This window comes from Ursus arctos, unplaced genomic scaffold (assembly GCF_023065955.2).
Source record: "Ursus arctos isolate Adak ecotype North America unplaced genomic scaffold, UrsArc2.0 scaffold_14, whole genome shotgun sequence".
Lineage (NCBI taxonomy): Eukaryota > Metazoa > Chordata > Mammalia > Carnivora > Ursidae > Ursus > Ursus arctos.
The window spans coordinates 4546887-4566363 of record NW_026622808.1 but is presented as its reverse complement, the minus strand read 5'-3'; the positions used below and the strand labels follow the sequence as shown (position 1 = coordinate 4566363).

Genomic DNA, 19477 nt, shown 5'->3' with positions numbered 1-19477 from the left:
TGGCTTAACGCAGGAAAAAAAAAAAAAAAACCCTTGGGACTTTAGCAGAGTGGCCCTGCTTCTGGGTGAAATGCAAAATCGGTTGAGAGCCAGGAACTCTGTTTAATCCTGGCTCACATTAGCCCAATGAGACTGCTCCATTCACCTAAGTGGTTAATGGGCAAAGTGGGTCAATCCAGCTTTAGCGTAAGCCAGGGATGGCTCTGGCGCTGCGAGGCCGTCTTCCTTAAGGGAAAAACCGTTCTTTCGGTCACTTGCTGTGAAGAGGGAGCTCTCCCAGCGTGTGGCCCCTTTCTGGCTCGAGCGATGGAACATCATATCATCATTTCCATAAACGTGCTCAGGAGAGGAGTTGTGGTCCCAGTAGATTAGGGGTGGCTTGAAGCTGGAAGTTGAGGATGTCCTACCAAGAGGTAAATATTTTGGTCAGAAACGATGTGGAAATTGTCTTCTTTCAAATTCCCAGACCCATATAGGAAGCAGTCGGAAATCGCTGTCCCGTAGCTAATGGAAGATTTGTGCGTCCGTAACGGAAACTTGGTCCCCAGCTCGTTAACCCAACTCCTTTCCTCTTCATGCACACACAGGTGCCCCACTTTGTCCTACCAGGTGCCATAAACTGCGATCGAACGCCGTAATGCCGATAACAGTCATCGGACTAGCGTAGTTAGTAAATGTCAATTACAGACCGTGTGTCAGGTGTGTTGCGGGCGTAGCGTGATCATTGATTGCTTTACTCCTCATTACACTTCCACGATGGAGGTACTATCCCTTTCGTTTTTACAGATGAGGAAGAGAAGGCCAGAGAAGTTAAGAAAAGTACTCAAGGTAACACAGCTTGTATGCAGCAGACCTGGGATTTGAACCCAGGCGGTCCATGTCTGAGGCCGCGTCCCTTAGCTGTTAGCTAAACGGCTCTGGCTTTACAAACCGCATAGCCACTGAATGAAGTAGCAGACGCTCTTCCCATTTCGCGTGGCAGAGGGCTCAGGTTCAGAGAGCAAATAAGACACCACCGTCCACCGTCCGTTTGTGTTGCTGTCCGTGCTCACTGCCGCCACAAAACGGCTTTCTGGCGCGGGGATCGTGGCCCGCATCTCCTGTCGGTCCTAACGGTGTTGTCTCCCTACGTTGGCTTGACTGAATGCAGTGGTAGAGATCATAGTCTTTTTTTTGTTTGTTTTTTAATGGAATCTAAAGTATTTTTGGAAGCTTCTAGAATTGGGTCTTGGGGATTTCTTCTTGGCGCGTTTGTATCAGTTTATGCTTCCGTGTGATTTCACCTGGTTTTGGTGGCCTTTGGGGGTGCTTTTCGTGGTAAAGGCAGTTTGTCAGAGGTCGCTGTGCTGAGGCCGGTGCCGCGTGGCCGGGTCGGGGGGACAGGGGGGACATTTTCCTTGCCGTTCCCAGTGCACGCGGGCCCGGGCTTGCTGGCAGGCTAGCGAGGACTCCTGGGCAGCAAAATCTCCGGGAGCCCCGGGTGCTGCTGTTGAGGAATGACACAAATCCAGAGGTCAAGTGCCTTTGTGTTCTGCCATCGGGTATTTGGGTGGGGGGTGGGGGGGTCTAAATGCTGGATACCCGGGAAAAATAAGGGAGAGGTGGCACCCACGAGAGGATTTAGAGAAATTCCTGTTTCACGCAGAGAGTATCTGGCCTCCAAGCTTCCGACGGGACGTTAAAGCACCTTTCAGCTCTGAAATGCCTTTTACGCGCTTTCACGTTTCTAGCACCGTTCCCCGTCATTAGGGGGAGCCAGAGAGGTGCCCCCCTTCTGAGCCAAGTTTGCTGTGCTTGCTCTCCTCAGGGACCTGATGCCGAGGACCCTGGAGGGGCAGATCACCATGGAGAAGACGCCCAGCTACTTCGTCACCCGCGAAGCGCCCGCGCGCATCTCGGCCATGTCCAAGGACACCAAGCTCATCGTGGTGGTGCGGGACCCGGTGACGCGCGCCATCTCGGACTACACGCAGACGCTGTCCAAGCGGCCCGACATCCCCACCTTCGAGAGCCTGACGTTCAGGAACCGCACGACGGGCCTCATCGACACGTCGTGGAGCGCCATCCAGATCGGCATCTACGCCAAGCACCTGGAGCACTGGCTGCGCCACTTCCCCATCGGCCAGATGCTCTTCGTGAGCGGCGAGCGGCTCATCCGCGACCCGGCCGGCGAGCTGGGCCGCGTGCAGGACTTCCTGGGCCTCAAGAGGGTCATCACCGACAAGCACTTCTACTTCAACAAGACCAAGGGCTTCCCCTGCCTCAAGAAGGCCGAGGGCAGCAGCAAGCCCCACTGCCTGGGCAAGACCAAGGGCAGGACCCACCCCGAGATCGACCGCGATGTGGTGCGTAAGCTGCGCGAGTTCTACCGGCCGTTCAACCTGAAGTTCTACCAGATGACCGGCCGGGACTTCGGCTGGGATTGACGGGACCCCGGGGCCGTGTGACTTGCCCCTTGGTTTATGTATCGAGAGAGCGTATATGTATGTAAAATGTACAGAAATCTATTTTATAATAATTTATTTTTAATTCATCAGCAAGTAACTCACTAAGCTGCCTGGCCACACTCTTGAGAGAGTTAGCTTCGTAATCTGTTAACATTCCAAAGTGTTTCCTCTTTTCTTTTCCTCACCATGGATGGTGCTTCCGTGTGTCCCGACCCCCACCCATTCTATTTAAAAAGAAGAAAAGCACAACTTGAGATTTTTGTTGTTACGGGTACCGCAGCCTTCAATCGCTGTCTGAATTCACTTGCCATCTCCCTGTGTCTTGGGCCTTGTCGTCCAGCTTCCGTGTGTCCGTCCCTGCCCCCGTACCTCCTCGGAGCAGCCCAGCTGCCCCTGCTGGGCGGCTCCCTCAAGGTCACGTCTCACGTAGCAGCCTCCTGCCCGGGTGTCGACATGTCCAAGATTGTAGATGCCAGACCGCAGCGCTAGGCTTTTCCCCCCAGGTCTGCTCCTTTCATGGGGGAGTCACTACCTTTTCAGGGACGCGCGTCTCCGCTCTGGGGTCTGCGTCCCAGGGTCTGTTTACTTCGTATGATTTCGAAAGATGGTCCTGCGTCCTCTTCTGCCCCCGTCCCTGGTTCGTGAAGCAGCTTGAAGCGTTTGCAGATGTTACAGCCCCTCTTTCCCAGGTCACGTGCGTGAGATGCTGGGGTGCTGCGTTAGAACTAAAGACAACCTCTCGTTTGCACAAGTGCCCCGTGTTCGGTCCTCCAGGCAGACAGTTCTGCTCTGACACACCAAAGAATCCCCTAGGCTAGCAGAACCATCGGCACAAACCCACGGGTACCGAGTGTCAAGACCCAGAGGGGTCAGGTGCATTCCACGCCATCAGATCCCCCTAAGGTGCTGCTGGGTGCCGAGCCAGCCCACGTGGGGCACATCCCAGTAGCAGACGGACCACCCCAGTGGGGACAAAAGACAAACAGCACCAGAAGGACAGGCGGCCTTGGCAGAAGCAGCGAGTCCCTGGCCCCCCTCTTGATGTCTGGAACTTGCCTCCTTGGAATTCCTAGCTCATCACAGATTGACAACACGGTCTGTAGCCAAACAGCCAGACCGCGAGCACCAAGAGTGGCTCTTGCACAGACGGGCTGGGGAAAGAAAGTTGTTCCCTGGTAACCCCCAAGCCTGACAGTTGTTTGAGCTAGGTCCCAGCAGAAGGGTCACCAGCATGTGACCTTGATGCAGCATGCTGTCCCAGTCCCTCTCCGTTGAGAGAGCAGTTGGAGATGATTTTTGACAGCCAGCTTGTGGCAGTCGAGGTCACCATATAGCAAAATCACAGAATGAACATGTTCACTTTATCCTGTTTTCTAAACCAGAATGCTTCTCCCGTAAAAGAATTTTGAGTTATAGTTGCACCAAGGCTTAGGTGGGAAGAGACACATTGTCCAAGTGGTTGGGGTGTGATATTTACAAAGATAAGAATTTTCATTTGAGTAATAATTGCATTAAGGCTTATGTGGGAAGACACACATTGTCCAAGTGGTGGGGCTGTGATATTTACGAAGACAAGAATTTGCATTTGAGTTCTAGTTGCACCAGGGCTTACAGGGAAGAGACATTGTCCAAATGGTGGGGGTGTGATATTTACAAAGACAAGGATTTTCATTTGAGTAATAATTGCACCCAGGTTTATGTGGGAAGACACACATTGTCCACATGGTTGGGGTGTGATATTTATGAAGCCATTTTTGTACCTTGGATGGGATAACTTGCCCAGTAGTGCAAGAGAACTTGTACGAAAAGAGAAATAATTCGTCTTTCGAAACTGATCACGATGTCACTGGTCCTTGAGCGATGTCTTCTTGGTAATTGGTTTGTATTCGCCTGCAAGTTTGAGCCCACGTGTAGTACAGAACCTGGATTTAGGGGAATGGCATGATCCTAGCATGGTTCTCCTTTGTTGCTGCTTGGGCGTGGAGTCATCTGCGTAAGGGAGCTAACGGGTCGTGCATTTTTCCGGTCAGAGAGCTCATTTGTAATAAAACGGAGAATGCCTCTTTTCAGTTACAATGTAGCATCACTTAAAGTAAAAGCCAGGATCCACGACCTCCAGGGAACCCTGCCCTGACCACCTTCTGGCCGCTTTCGTGCCCTGATATGGCCCATGATGTAGAATTGCCGAAAAAGTGTGGGGAAGGGTATGCGACGAGGCCGTAGGGAAACACGCACGCGTTTTTCCTTCCCCTTCGAGTCCCTGTCGTCTTTCCAAGCTGGACAGTTTTGATTAAGTTGTTTATCCCCTGCCTTGCAACTGAAACAGGAAATCTCCAGATAGAAGGAGGGTCACTGAGTCATGAACGCTGAAGTGAGTCAAGATTCTATTCTGGGTCAAATTCTCGAATCCAAACAGATGTTGATAATTAGCAAGGACAGACTAGAGCACGTTTTCCTATAGAAGATAAATAAATGAAAACTTCCTGTGCGTCCCTTCGTAGGGGTCTGATGGCTTACAGTTCCTGACCCGCCCAGACGTGGGATCTGCCCCCCGGTTACACCCTGTCACGTGATAGTTACAGAGCCCGGGCCCTCGTGTCTTCCTCCTGCAGAAATTAAGCAACATGTACAATTCGGCCTTGAGTTTCTTCCTGTTCTAGCAACTTCCAAGGCCGCCAACTCAAGTTCATAGCTGCTAGAAGACAAACACCAGTTCCCATTTTGGCACTTTGTTCCTATGCACGCTTTGGGTTTTTTCCAGTTTACAGGAAAAGTTATGATAATTCACCGAGGGGGGGGAGGGGGTACTTTATTCCTCCCTGTTTCATTTGCTTGTTAAAAAGATTAATAAAAAAAAAAGGAGGTTGGTTTTTATGGTCCCTGTCTACCCCATGCTTGCTTTGAGATGTTTGTGCTGTAGTCTGGTAACTTAGGAGGTGGTAACCTGGAAAGGTGTTGAGGGATAGTGACTTCATAATAAATACTTGGATGACAGAGGAAGAGACGTCGTCTCTTTCATGGGATTCTGTTCGGAAGTCATTTTGAGTGACAGATACATTTTAGGCCTTTGGAGAAACGGCTTCAGATCCTGCCAGGATATTTACATAACAAAGGAAAATGGAAGGTTCCAGTAGACGAGAAATAACTTAGCGTGTATCTCAAACGCTGACGCAGACGTCCGTGTCGTTTTTCTTTTTCAGTTTCTCCAGAAGGATGGTCAATTAAACCGAAAGGTGTGGTTAGATTTTTTTTTTTTCCACTTTTGTAACCTTAATTTATGACTGAGTTCATTCAGCCCAGTAATCTGAAATACGGTGCAAATTCTAGCCATGGGTCTTCTATAACCTGGATGTTAGAATAGCCAATATGTACAAAAAAATTAAAACAAGTATTTTGTCCTATGTATAACACAAAGTAATTTTACACAGAGAAAGAGGTTTCTAGGAAAAAAGAAATTCTGGTAATTCATACTATTTCTTTGTATGAACAAATAAAATCTATTTTACCAACTTCTGGGTGCTCTTACGTTTGATTGTGTGTTGCCGATGGACAAGGAAGTGCTGTTTGAGTCCGGAACTGAGCCCATGCGCGCACACGCACACGGAGTCATTCCGAGGGCAGGTTCACCTTGCAGATTTCAAAATGCAACTAACCTGCAAATATACGGGGCAATTTTTTGTTAATGACCCTGAAGGCTAGGCGATCAGTGGGAAGGCCCCTGCCCCCTTAGAGGAGCATGCATGGGACTTCAAGAACACCAGGGCCCCCGCGTGCAAGTCTTTCTGTGCTTTAGGCTCCAGCCAGGGTGGTGGCAGGAGCTGCCCTGTGCAGGGCCTACTGTGACAATGCTGAGCATTGATAGCTGGGCGATTTGGATAATGGTAGCGTTCCCTTCTCACATACACAGTTGTATAGGGAGCCTTATCCTCGAGACAGAGTTGAAAAGTGTTAGACAAGACGATGTTTCTGTATCTTTAGCTCACAGCAAGAGACCTTCTGTTTCTTTTGATGGGACACACCCTCTGTATGATGATTATTTCCTATCCTGTTTTTTTTAAGGATTTTGTTATTTATTTGATAGGGAGAGAGCCTGCACAAGCAGGGGGAACTGCAGAGGGAGAGGGAGAAGCAGGCTCCCCACTGAGCAGGGAGCCCGAGGTAAGACTCAATCCCGGGACCCTAGGATCATGACTTGAGCCGAAGGCAGACGCTTAACCGACTGAGCCACCCAGGCAGCCCCGATTATTTACTATCTCAAACATTTGATTCATTGTTGTGTTTTCCTTAATTTTTTTTTCAATTTTCCATTGAGTTTTATTTTAATTTGGTATACCTTTGGTTGAGGTTTAGAGGAGCTGACATGAAATTGATCAATGAAGGCTCAAACCTGAGAGTTCTGACTTCGTATTTTTCAAACCACTCTATTGAGGTATGATTGGCTTACCAAAAGTGTACATATTTAATGTATATAACTCGAATTTCATGGTAGTGTTCACTCATAAAATAACCACTATCAATGTCATAAATATATCCACCCATTCCAAAAGTTTCCTCCTGCCATCTTTATTTTTTTGTGATAAGAACATTTCACCTAAGATACCTTCTCAGCAATTTTTTTATTCAGTATAGTGTTGTTAACTATAGTCAATATAGTATACAGTGGTCCCTGGGACTTCATTCATTCTGTAGAACTAAAACTTTGATTTTACTTAATTTAGAAAGGGACTGTATGACAATCTTAGGTGAAAAGCCGTTATTTCTTGCCATAAAGAGGAGGTAATCAAAAAAAAGGAAATACAATAAAAACAAATCCATGCTAACAATTTCTAGCTGCATCTAACTCAAGCCAGGTTTGCCGTTGGCTTACCCGCTGCTCCTGGCAACGGTCACTCCTGGCAAAGAGTAGCGCTTAGCAAATTAACATCCTGCCTTGAATGCCTAAAATGGGAGCGCCCCCCAAATCCTCTCCGGTAGCACTCTGGATTTTCTTGCATTTTGGAGAACACTGATTCACACCAAGAAAACATCTTGCACAGAGACCCAGAGTTGGAAGTCAGCCTAGCATTCTGGGAAAGCTGTGAAAAAACACCCCACCCAAGCGGAGGACACTAGCGGGTCAGACGGGAAACAGATCTTCATTAATGTTTGGTTTTCAACAGCCAGCATGGTATAGAGATCGGTTCCTTCAAACTTAGGAATATGCTGCTTGCTAGGTGACATGTGTGGGCCTTGAATGCCGACCTGACTTTACACCCATCCCATCGATTTTCTGCTTTTTCTACAGAGAGGTGATAAAATGGACCTAAAATCTACTCGTTAACATGAGAGCAGTTTAGAGAAGTAGTTCTCAAGTTTGGGCAAATAACTGCATGGTCTCACTTCTCTGTGGAATCTAAAAGAGACATTCAGAGAAGCAAGAGAGTAGAGAGTGGTAAGTTACTGCAGGTTGGGGAGGTGGTGGGAGAAATAGGGAAATATTGGTCAAAGAGAACATACTTCCAGTTATAAGATGAGCAAGTTTAGGGGTGTAATGTACAGCACGGTGATTATCATGGATAATACTGTATCCTATGTTTCAATGGTGCGCTGAGAGTAGGTCTTAAATGTTCTCACCACAAAGAAGAAATGAGTCACTGGAAGGGGTGGAGGTGTTAGCTAAGGCTGTACTGGAAAAAAGTTGGAGGTTTATAGATGATCAAATCGATGTGTTGCCTACCTTAAACTGACACGATGTTATTTGTCATATCTCAGGAAAGCTGGAAGACATTTCAAAATAAAATAATGTAACCCCAAAAGTTCCGCAGGTGATCCTAACACGTAGCCAAGCTTAAGAGCCATGGTTTTCAAAGTGTGGCTTCTGGACCACAGCCCTGGGGACCTGATAGGCATAGCCAATTCTCAGGCCCCGCCTCGGACCTACTAAATCAGAAATGCAGGATGTCATAAGCTCTCCAGTGGATTCTGATTCATGCAAAACCCGGAGAATCACCGCATGAGAGCCTAGACTTCATATCGTTTCCTGTCATTTTGAAACCAGAGACCCTTGGATCTCTAATCAAGCTCATTGTCTTCTGTACCAGACTTTTCATCTACCAAGGCAATTACTAAGCAGAGTCACCCCTTAAAACTCTGGGTCTCCTTTTGCAAAGTAGCTCCCTCTGCATTTCAAATCGTGGCCACGGCTGCCTGGCTTCCTTCTCTCTGCTGGGTCCTGTTTTACTCAGGTCGCCCCCATGCTGTCATCTCTAACACATTCCTGAGAGTGGAATGATAGGCTGATAGAGGAGAGCTAAAATCCTTTAAATCCCCCCGTTTCACCTAACCTTCTAGATTCAACCTTCAACAATATATTCCCTGCATTTCCTTTCCAATTGTCATGATTCCTTCTTATCCTTCGCAATTGACCCCCCAAACCCACTGATGTAAGACTGGAGCTCCCATCTGGCCATCGTGTTCCCAGCTCTAACACCTGGATCTAAATCTCCAGGTCCAAATAGCAGCATCCAATCTCGTTTTTCTGTTCTCACCTATTTTTCTGATGACAAGGTGTGAAAGACAATAGAGCAGCCTCGTTGGGCAAAGTCGGCTGTGGTAACGTGTCTGCGGGCTCAAAGCCTGCGTTCCCGATTTGAGAGCTTGGCGTCTTTGGCTCCGTGCAACAGCCTCGCAACAGTCTCGTTTTTGTGTGTGTGAACTAAAAGGGGCTTAAGGATCCCAGTGCTGCGTTTCCTAAAAGTCATAGAAGATGCTCTCTACTGCCCCTATAGGTGAGTGAGGGGATTAGAGGCTCCTTCACATTTCCCTTTTCAGCCCCCAGTATCTCCCCATCTTAAGTCGTCCCCCCGCCCCGCCGTGCTTCATAGAAGCTGTTATAATTTCTCTACAGAATCCTGACCTCAAAACACCTAGGCTCCACATGCTTTCTCTTTTATATATCTAGCGAGAGAAGACAGTTACGTAATAGAGGACGCCAAGACTCCCTTGGAAGCAGTAAGCAACAGAGGTCTCTGGAGCTCCTTGAGAAGGGAAGGCATCTGACGGGAGGGAGGCTCCGAGACCTTTATTTTGGATATGATACCCCATCCGAATCAGAGCAAGAAGAGGCTGGAGTCAGAGATCGGCTCGTTCATTCCATAAATATTTACGGAGTGCTTACCGCTGCTAGGGACACAACCCTAAACACACCATGCTTCCTGCTTCGAGGAATTCACATTCCAGGGAGAAGTTGAAGGACGTGTACAGAGACAGCCAGGATGCAATATGACAAGGGCCACGACGAAGGGCTGGGGGAAATCAGGACAAGAGGTCCTAACCTGATTTGGGGTGGAGGAGAGGGAGGGTCATACCCACATACCTGAGAAGATGTAGCCAGGTGATGGATGGAGGGTGCTAGGGAGAGGGCAGAGAGAGCCATGAATAAATACAGCCAGCTGGCCAGTGCAGGCCGTTCAGTAAGGATCAGCATGGAGTGTGTGGGGGGAGAGGAGAGGATGGTTCTGGAAGGAATAAGCACAAAATCGTATTGCAGGCAAATTAACAGCAAGCTGCGTTTGAGCTCCGGTCACCTACCTGATACCTCTATTTGGATATTTCCATGAGCATCTCAAATAAAAGCATGCCCCAGATTGAACTCATGGCTCTCTTTAGTGCATCTCCTCCCCGGATCAAGCCAGAACACTTGGGATCTCTTTCTTTCGCATTCCTCACATCCGACCCATCACCAAGTCCTGCCATGGCAACTATCAGAAAGCCTCCCGAGTCCCTTCACTTCTTCCTGTCTCCTGTGACACCACCCCTGGCACCAACTACCCTCCTGTCTCGCTGGGCTACTGTGCTCGCCTCGCACCTGGCTTCCCACACGCCTCCCCCTGCTCCCCCTGGTCTGTTCTGCTCGCCACACTTTGGGGAATCTTTTTAAAACTCAAATTGGACTGTGTACCCTTCCTGCTAAAAACCCTTCGATAGCCTCCTATTATATTTCAGATAAATCTCATTAATTTGCCCAGAAAGTCCTACCGAGCTTCGTTTTAGACCCTCTCCTCCTGTTCTCCATGCTCCAACCACAAGAGTCTTCTTTTTGCTCCGGGGGGAAGCCGAGTTCTCTGTGTGGATGCCTTGCTCCCAATTCCTTGCCTGGCCAGCTTAGACTCATCTTCCAGATCTCAGCACCCTTAACTTCATGAATTCATTCCTTAGTGAGGGAGGGCTTCTCTCGCTGTGGTTACCCCAGTGAACCAGACGAGCTGGTGTTCGCACCCTTGGATAGCCTTTTCCCACAATGACGTGGCACTGTGCCTCAGACCCCCTTAGCCATCCGAAGACAACAGACAGGGCTGTGATCACTGCCCTTCCTTGGTCTTCTCCTCTCTTAGAACACTCACTCTTGGGATGCTCCCTCTTGGACTCCAGCTGCTATGCTACAAGTAGCCCAAAACCCACGGAGAGACCATGTGTGTGTATTTTGGTCAACAGTCTCAGCCGAGCTCCCAGAAGACAGCCAGACTCAACTGCCAGCCATATTAGCCCGCCATCTTGGCGGTTCCAGCTCCTTGAGCTCTCCCCCCCCCCCCCCCCCCCCCCCCCCGCTGACTGCAGCTTTTATTGACATCACGTGGGGTCAGAAGAACCACCCAGCTGAGCCCAGTCAACCAATTAAATAGAGAGAGATTGTAACTGCTTTTGGTCTTAAGCCACGACATCTGGGGGTGTGTATGCTTTTATTTCAGCTCGGAGAATCCAATCCCGTTCCTTCACAGCACCTGCTTCGATGTGTAGCTATGCACGTGCTTGCGTTTGCTTGTCCTCGGCCCTAGTCTGCCGTCTTCTCGACAGCAGAGACTATGGCTTCTTACTCATCAGGAAAGGGTCTTCGAGGTACCGAAGAGCTGCTTCATTGTCTGTTGAAGGAAGGAAAAAAGAGTTGGGATTATATCCCGAGGGTAAGAGGATAAGAAGTTTAAACAGGTGAGTGACAACATAGCTTCACATGGAGGAGAAGTGATATTTTAAAAACCAGCTTTTAATGAGGATGGAATATTTCTTAAAGAGCTTGTCTTACTGTTTAAGAAACAATAACGACTTTGGGTTTTAAAAAGGGAAGGCTTTGGGCTTCAGTCTGGGTGAGAGGTGCTGAGACAGGAGAGGCTAAGAGCTACTGAAAAGAAATGTGAAAGGTGGCTTCTTTGGGCAACGAAAAAATTAATGAAGGGATTTTAATTTTTTGAGATGAGCTCTAGAGAGACATCTAGGGAGACAGAAACTGGAGGGAGAAAGACAGAGAGCAGGTGGGCTCTGAGAGTGTCCCCCAGAGACATGAGAGAGGCCAGGTCCCCAGGGAGAGATGGGCAGATTTTCTATGGCAGAGGCAGAATGATTAGACCTGTGTGGTACGGAGCGTCCTATGGCGGCCGTAACTGGGTGCCTTGAAGCAACAGAAAGGGACTGTCTCACAGTTTTGGAGGCCAGACATCTGAAATAAAGGTGTGTGTAGAGCCATGCTCCACTCCAAAACCTTCAGTGGAGAATCCTTTCTTAACTTCTGGAAGCTTCTGGAAACCCCAGGCATTCTTTGGCTTGGGACAGCAAAACTCCATTCTGCCTCTGTTTCCTGTGTCGGTGTCTTCACATGGTATTCTCCTCCGTGTGTGTGTGTGTGTGTGTGTGTGTGTGTGTGTGTGTATGAATTCCCTTTCTTTCCAAATCTCCCCCTTCTTGGGAGGACATCCACCATCTTGGATAAGGGCCCTCCCTAATGACCTCAGCTTGACTCGATTACATTGGCAAATGCCATTTCCAGAGGAGGTCACATTTACAGGTACTGGGGGCTAGGACTTCTGCCTATGTTTTGGGGGGATGCAGTTCAACCCAAAACAGTCCGTTACCCCATTTAAGTTGTTAGCAAGAGGTGCTCGAATTCTCTCCAACGTGCAACCCCAAAGCCTTTCTTAACCTTTACGGGCTTTGCGGACCTTTGCAACGGGATATGGAAGACTTTGGAGTATCAGCTCTGCCCCTGAGAATGAAGCGAGGGTGTGAGAAGAGAGAAGTGATAACCACAAGGGACCTGTGAGCCTAGCAAGTGAAAGACAAGACCTTGGCTTCCCTGCAGTTAAAATTCTAGTTATTTTATTTGGCTATGAGCGTTAAGGTGTATGCTCGGAAGGCTACGGAACTGGCATAATGGGTTGGAGGTGGAGGCAAGTCAACGGGAACCATCGAGAGCCAAGAGGAGGAATTTAAGGAGACACCAAGGATGAAAACAGGTTTCTAAATGAAACACCTGGGTGGTTATCAACGCTGCAGCTTGGCGGGGAAACTGAGGACCAGGAGTGCCTCGCTGCAGTTATGCAGACATTACAATGAGGGCCCGGATGGGAAGATGGCTGGGGGAGGGCTCTGGCTGGATGACTAACCCCTGCTTTTCCAGTGGCCGTTTCCCCAAATGTCACAACACGGGCACAGTCGGTTTGAATGAGCTCCCTAAGGGTCTGAGAGCTTGGAAGGGCAGGCTGAGCTGTTGGAAGTCAGAGAAGATCTTAGCCACGTGGGGTTGGGGGGGGGGTGCTCTGGGGAAAGTTGTCTCGTTTTACTGAGTTTTTAGTAGGAATTTTTCGATTATTTATAGTTTTTATAATGTTTATAATTATTTATAATTTTTAAATTATTTATAGGATTTTATTTGGAGAGTATGTCAATTTAGTTTATTTTTCCTGAATGTTCCATGCATAGAAACACACATCCGTGCGTTTGCTCAGTAGCTGAACGTTCTCATCTTGAGCGTGTTCGAGCCTTCTTGAGCTCCTAGGGGTCCAGGTGCCCGCACAGCATCAAAACAATGTATTACACAGGGTACCAGGGGTGAGTGTTTTGAAATGGCGATCGAGGACTTGGTTTAATGCAGTGACGTCATTAAGTTAACCCTCATTAGCACATGGTGACTCTAAAGGAACTAGTTGGTAACCATTGAAATCTGGCAAGCTCTTTCAGTGGGATGGGTAATCTTTTCTGTGGATTATGCATGTAAATCATGAGGAATGAGTTCCCCCCGAGACCTACACTGCCATTTGGGTGATTCTGAATGTGAATGTCCATTCGGGTCTTTGTCTTCTGCCCAAATGACCATTTGCTTATGTCTTATTGGGGATCTGACCATTGGTTTCCCGGGGAGACAGGAGAAGAGGAGCCTGAAGGCTCGCAAGGATGGGGAGAGGCATAGCCTCAGAACATCAAGTCCCTCTTGCCTCAGTTCCCCCATCTTGAGGTTCTTACACTTTCTACCTATACGCTCAGCCCGTTTCTTCCCGATCTGAAGCTCTGAACTACCGCTTACTGGCTCCATTGCCTTGGGAAAACCACTAACCCTCTCTGAACTGGATTCCTTAACAGCACGTTATAATCGATGATACTGGCCTAACAGGTTTATAAGGATTAAAGGAGAATTCATGTGTGAAGCACGTGCCATACCATCTGGCACATGTAATATTCGAGAAACATTGCTTTTCGTGCAGTCACCGCTCCTGGCTTAATTGTGATCAGGACGGGACGGCTATCTAAAGCCTCTCGTTCAGGTGTGGGGGTAACTAAAAACAACCCCATTTGTATAAAACCACTGTTTAGTGCCCCAGGGTAAGTCCTTCAAACCCCAGTGGCTTCAGAGCTGTGGGAGACCCTCCTGCCCACCCCCCATTAGTCTAGTAGGTGTGAATGCTTTAGGATTTTGTATTTCCTCCGGAATTAGACACTGCCCTGGACTCCTGTCTGTTTGGGTCCCTAACGCCCCAGGTACCTCTTACCCTCGGCTCTGATCCCTGCCCTCTCCAGCCAGGGGCTTGAACCCAGCACTGGATGGGCCAGTGGGTACCCGGAAATCCTCATCCGCTGCCCGTCAGGATGTGTGCCCCTGGGCATCCGTTCCCCATGCAGTGCCCCTCTTGGGGATTAAGCCCCCACGTGAATCGGTGATTTCCTGACCCAGGCATGGGGGACCAGCTTGCAGCCAGGTGAGTGGCCCCAGCTCCCCACCCCGTGTGCCCCTGGGCATCTCCCACTCCTGTTTTTGCCTCCCACTCCTGACAGCCGGAGGGGACACTGCGGGCAGAAAGGTTGCACCGACACCCAGGTGTGAAGAGACGGTGCAAGGGTTGACTCAGTCTGCACCTGTGGAAAGAGGAACGTGGGTGTTAAAACAGAGGTCACGGACCGAAAGCTACTGACCCCTTCCCCTGCAAGGAGATATCTCTTGTTCAGTTTTTCCCTAATATACAATTTCCCTTCCTCACTGAATTGCCCGGAGCCTAACCATTCCCCACTTTCTCCCTGTCCCTTGCTCCTTTGCAGCCCAGCCCAGCCCAAATTCCAACTTTTTTTTTTTTAAGATTTTATTTATTTATTTGAGAGAGAGAGAGCATGCACAAGGAGGGGTGAGGGGCAGAGGCAGAGGGAGAGGCAGACTCCCCGCTGCGCAGGGAGCCCGATGCGGAACTCGATCCCAGGACCCCGGGATCATGACCTGAGCCGAAGGCTGACACTTCACTGACTGAGCCACCCAGGCGCCCCAATTCCATCTTTTTTGAAACCAGTTTTGAAGGTTCAAGTGCACACACCGTCATCATCTGCCTTCTTCAGCCATCTGCCCCGTGTTTTCCCTACAATCCACTCTGTAGCTCTTTGCAACATAGTCCGCTGTCTGGTCTCCAACCTTCCCCATCAGTTCGTCCTCTCAGACAATTCCAACTTCTATGGCTTCTTGGTGCCCCCCTCGCCCCCACGGCTCTGTCCCCCAAGACCCACATGATCTCAGCTTGATTACAGGAAGAACCTCCTTCCACGTCCCTGCCCACCACCTGCCGTCCACCGAGCACCTGACTTGCTGTAGGAGTTCCCACCATCGGCAGGAACTGGGCTCCAGCCCTCATCACGCGATGGCACCCCTTTGCGGCGATCTGGCCCCCGCCTGCCTCTCCTCCCTCCACCTCTGCGCATGACTTAGGCTCCAGCTACCCTGAATTATTTTGCTTCTCAGCATACAGCCCGTGTCTTCGCAGTCCTGACTTTGTGTCCGGGGTTAGTTCTCTCCGGAACGCCTCCGCCAGGCGCTTCCACTCCCTGCTCCCTTCTGCTTTTTTTCTGTTTCTACACTTAGAAAAATTTGCGAAATGGACTCAGAGACAAATCCATGAAACCCCTATGACATTTGAACAACTGTCCCGTGGATATGGACTCAGACGAGGAAATAGACCATTATCAGCACCCCAGAGGCCCCTGCGTGTCCCCCTCCAAAGGGGTCCCCCCAATCCCCGCTAGAGGGTACCCATATCCTCCCATCTGAGATAATCGTTTCACGACTTTCTGGGGTTCTGCCCCATGAACGCTAAGGATTGGTTTTGCCTGATTTTCAACTTCGGGCAGCTGGAATCCTCTTCTTTCGTACCCGCTGCCTTCATTCAGCCCGGTGCTGGTAACTGTCATGTGTGCCGTGTGCTTTGTTGTGGTTCTTTTTTTTTAGATTTATTTATTTTATACGAGAGAGAGAGAGAGCGAGAGGGATCGGGTACAAGTGGAGGGAGGGGCAGAGGGAAAGAATCTCAAGCAGAATCCCTGTCCGGCGAGGAGCCCGACGTGGGGCTCGATCCCAGGACCCGTGAGACCATGACCTGAGCTGAAATCAAGGGTTCGATGCTCAACTGACTGAGCCACCCAGGGGCCCCCATTGTGCTTCTTCCTTAATCTGACCCACATAGCGTTCAATTCCGTGAATGTACCACACTTGCTGTTAACGGACATTTGGGTTTGTCCCTTGATTTCTTCTTCTTCAGTGTCTCTCGACCAGCCGACTTTCAACAACAACGACAACAGTAATAGTAACTCCCGTTGTTCAGCTTACTGTGTAAGGTGCCGTGTGAAACACACACATCATCTCACTTAATCCAGACTTCTGTGACATTAACTTATGACCCCCCCATTCTAAAGACGCAGACGCTGCAGCTTTGCAAGACTCAGTCACCTGGCCAAGGTCACATGGGCCCAAGGTCACGCAGTTCGGAAGGCAGGAGTCAAACCAGTGGTTGACTTCTAAGGCTGGGTTCTTATTGTCAACAGCAAATACTAAGGCCCCGAGATGAGTCCTGCCCATAGATGTGTTCGATTTGGCCCACCGGCGTTTTGACATTAAAGACAAGAATTGATGGCCAATATTAAAAAAAAATTAGAGATTTTTTTTTACAGGGCTGTTGTGAGGGCCCTTTGCAGAAATTAGAGAGAGGTTTCAGGTAGCTGAGCCAGGCCTTAGACTCCAGTCTGACTCTGCTGCCTGTGTTCTTTCCAGTAGAATATTCTGCCCCCAATTTTAAAGCAGATGTGGACCGGAAGAACAGCGCATCCCCGGGGGCCAAGCTCCTGCCTCTTTGTGGGCAGGTCCCCGGATCCCGTCCCTGTCCCCCTGCTCTCCTCTCTCCCACGGCCTGTGTCTGGGCTGCTACTTGAAGCTATCCCCCAATCTGGAAAATCTATCCACATCTTTACCTTTGGCGTGGTGTCCTGTGAATGGGCTGGGCTGTTTTAGAGGAAAGAAACATAAATACGTCCCTGAAAAAATAAATTTTGACCTCAAGAGTTGGTAAAATTCAAGTCATTATCATCTGGATCATCTCCAGTCCCTGAGTTGGTAAAATAACATTTCGAAATGTCATTAAAAAAAAGCGGCCTGGATACGCAGTGATGGATCTGAAGGCCCTGACAGCTCGAGTACTTAGCTCGGAATTTATGAATCAAAAGCTTTAAAACTTAACCCAAGAAAGTTTTTTTAAGTACTACTATTTCTACCTAATTAAGGACTGTCATACAAATATGATTTATTTACAGCTATCATTCATGTACAGAGCAGAACTATCCAAGGCTTTTTAAAAAAAAAATTTCTAATGACTTTTTTGCATTAACTCAATCAAGGGGCTTTCTAAAAATATTATCTTTCCCCTTCTGGATAAAGAAATTAATGCCTACTTATCATATAAAATTTAGAAACTAGAGAAAAATATAATGAGAGCATAAAAATTACTGGAATCCGACCACCTGGAAATAATCACGGTGAACACTTAGAGGATAATACTTTCAATTTTTTCTGTACCCGCTCGTATATAAATTTATATATGTCGTATAAAAACTAGATATAAATATATATTGTTTTGTATCTCGCTTTATTTATTTCACATTTCATTTGTACTCATTAAACAGACTCACAACTATAAACATTGTTAGAAAACATCATTTTTAATGACTTCAAGTTGTCTTTCTTATGGCTTTACCATAATTTGCTTAGCCTTTTCCCTATTATTGGAAATCCTGCCTGTTTCCAATTTCTTGCTATTATAAACAGTGGGCTCATGAAAATCTCGTACATACTTTTCCCTTTTTGATTATTTGCTCGGTCTAGACATAAACAGAATTAGGACGAATACAGAATCAAAAGTTATGATCTTTATCAAGATTTCAAGGAGTTGCTCTCTTTCTTTTTTTTTTTTTTTTAAAGATTTTATTTATTTATTTGACAGTGAGAGACAACCAGCGAGAGGGGGAACACAAGCAGGGGGAGTGGGAGAGGAGGAAGCAGGCTCATAGCGGAAGAGCCTGATGTGGGACTCGATCCCAGAATGCCGGGATCACGCCCTGAGCCGAAGGCAGACGCTTAACCGCTGTGCCACCCAGGCGCCCCGAGTTGCTCTCTTTCTTAGCAAACAACCATGGGGGAAATGGTTCTTTTGTAATATTGTGTGAAAAAATCAGGATATGGAATGCTACCTTCATTAGCTCAGCTATTTGAAACACATTAAAATACGTGTTATAGAAAGATGTAGTCAAGTGATTGCCCCTGAGCAGTGAATTGTTTTGTTGTTTGGTTGTTTTTTTGTTTTTTACTTCTTTAGACTTTTAAACTTTTTTTTTTTTTTAAGATTTTATTTATTTATGTGACAGAGAGACAGCCAGCGAGAGAGGGAACACAGCAGGGGCAATGGGAGAGGAAGAAGCAGGCTCCCAGCGGAGGAGCCCGATGTGGGACTCGATCCTAGAACGCTGGGATCACGCCCTGAGCCAAAGGCAGCCGCTTAACGACTGCACCACCCAGGCGCCCCAAAGACTTTTAAACTTTTATACAATGTGTTCCTGCGGAGTGTTTCTGCCCCCAAGACACAACATTGTGGGCCACCACAGTGCGCTGTGCTCTTTTTTTCCCACCCACTGATTTCTCTTATTTTTGATTTTCCATTTCCTTTCTTTTTTGAGGGTTTTTTTTTTAAGGAAAATTATACGTGCCAATTAATTCTTCGAGGCCCCCGTGCAGCCTGCCCCCCTTCCCACTCCTCAGAAGACACTCCGTTTCAACTCATTTTATTCCCTTCTCAGTCCTCTGATGCCAAATTACTCACAGATCCCATTTTAGGAGTGGATAAGTAGTTACCAGTCAAGTCTCAAAAGTTTCTGGACATTAATCATGTCAAAAATAAAGCTTCCAGGTAAGTTAAAATGAGTTTTTCTCGGGCTGGGTGCACGACTAGGATTGGCTCAATCTGTGATTAAAGACCATTTCATTCTATAGAGAAAAGCACTCAGTTGTATGCAGGTACAATTATAATTACTTAGAACTGTACGTAAGTACGAAATTGTTTCATTTATTTTATCTAATTAATTTATTTTTTCAGATTTTATTTGTTTATTTATATGACAGAGAGAGAGAGAGGAAGAGCAAACACAAGCAGGGGGAAGGGCAGAAGGAGAGAGAGAGAGAAGCAGACTCCCCACTGAGCAGGGAGCCCGACCGGGGGATCGGGGATCGATCCGGACCTGGGGCTCGATCCCGTGCCCTCAAGATCATGACCTGAGCCGAAGGCAGATGCTTAATGGAATGAGCCCCCCAGGGGCCAGTACTAAATTGTTTGAAAGCACACTGCCTTTTAAAATGTTTTAATTAATACATTTATTCAGAATCTATTTTTTTTAAAGATTTTGTTTATTCATTTGCCAAAGACAAAGCACAAGCA

The 19477-nt window shown here is 47.9% G+C and overlaps 1 protein-coding gene across 1 annotated transcript in view; it reads left to right on the top strand.

Annotated features, from left to right (window-relative positions):
* The window catches only part of LOC113271232 (heparan sulfate glucosamine 3-O-sulfotransferase 3B1), a 42117-nt gene extending 34239 nt beyond the window's left edge, over positions 1-7878 (top strand). The window contains exon 2 of the mRNA XM_026521032.4: positions 1808-7878. Within this exon, the coding sequence (XP_026376817.1) occupies positions 1808-2426 (619 nt within the window). The 3' untranslated portion in view covers positions 2427-7878. The remainder of the gene's footprint in view (positions 1-1807) is intronic.
* Positions 7879-19477: the final 11599 nt, after the last annotated feature.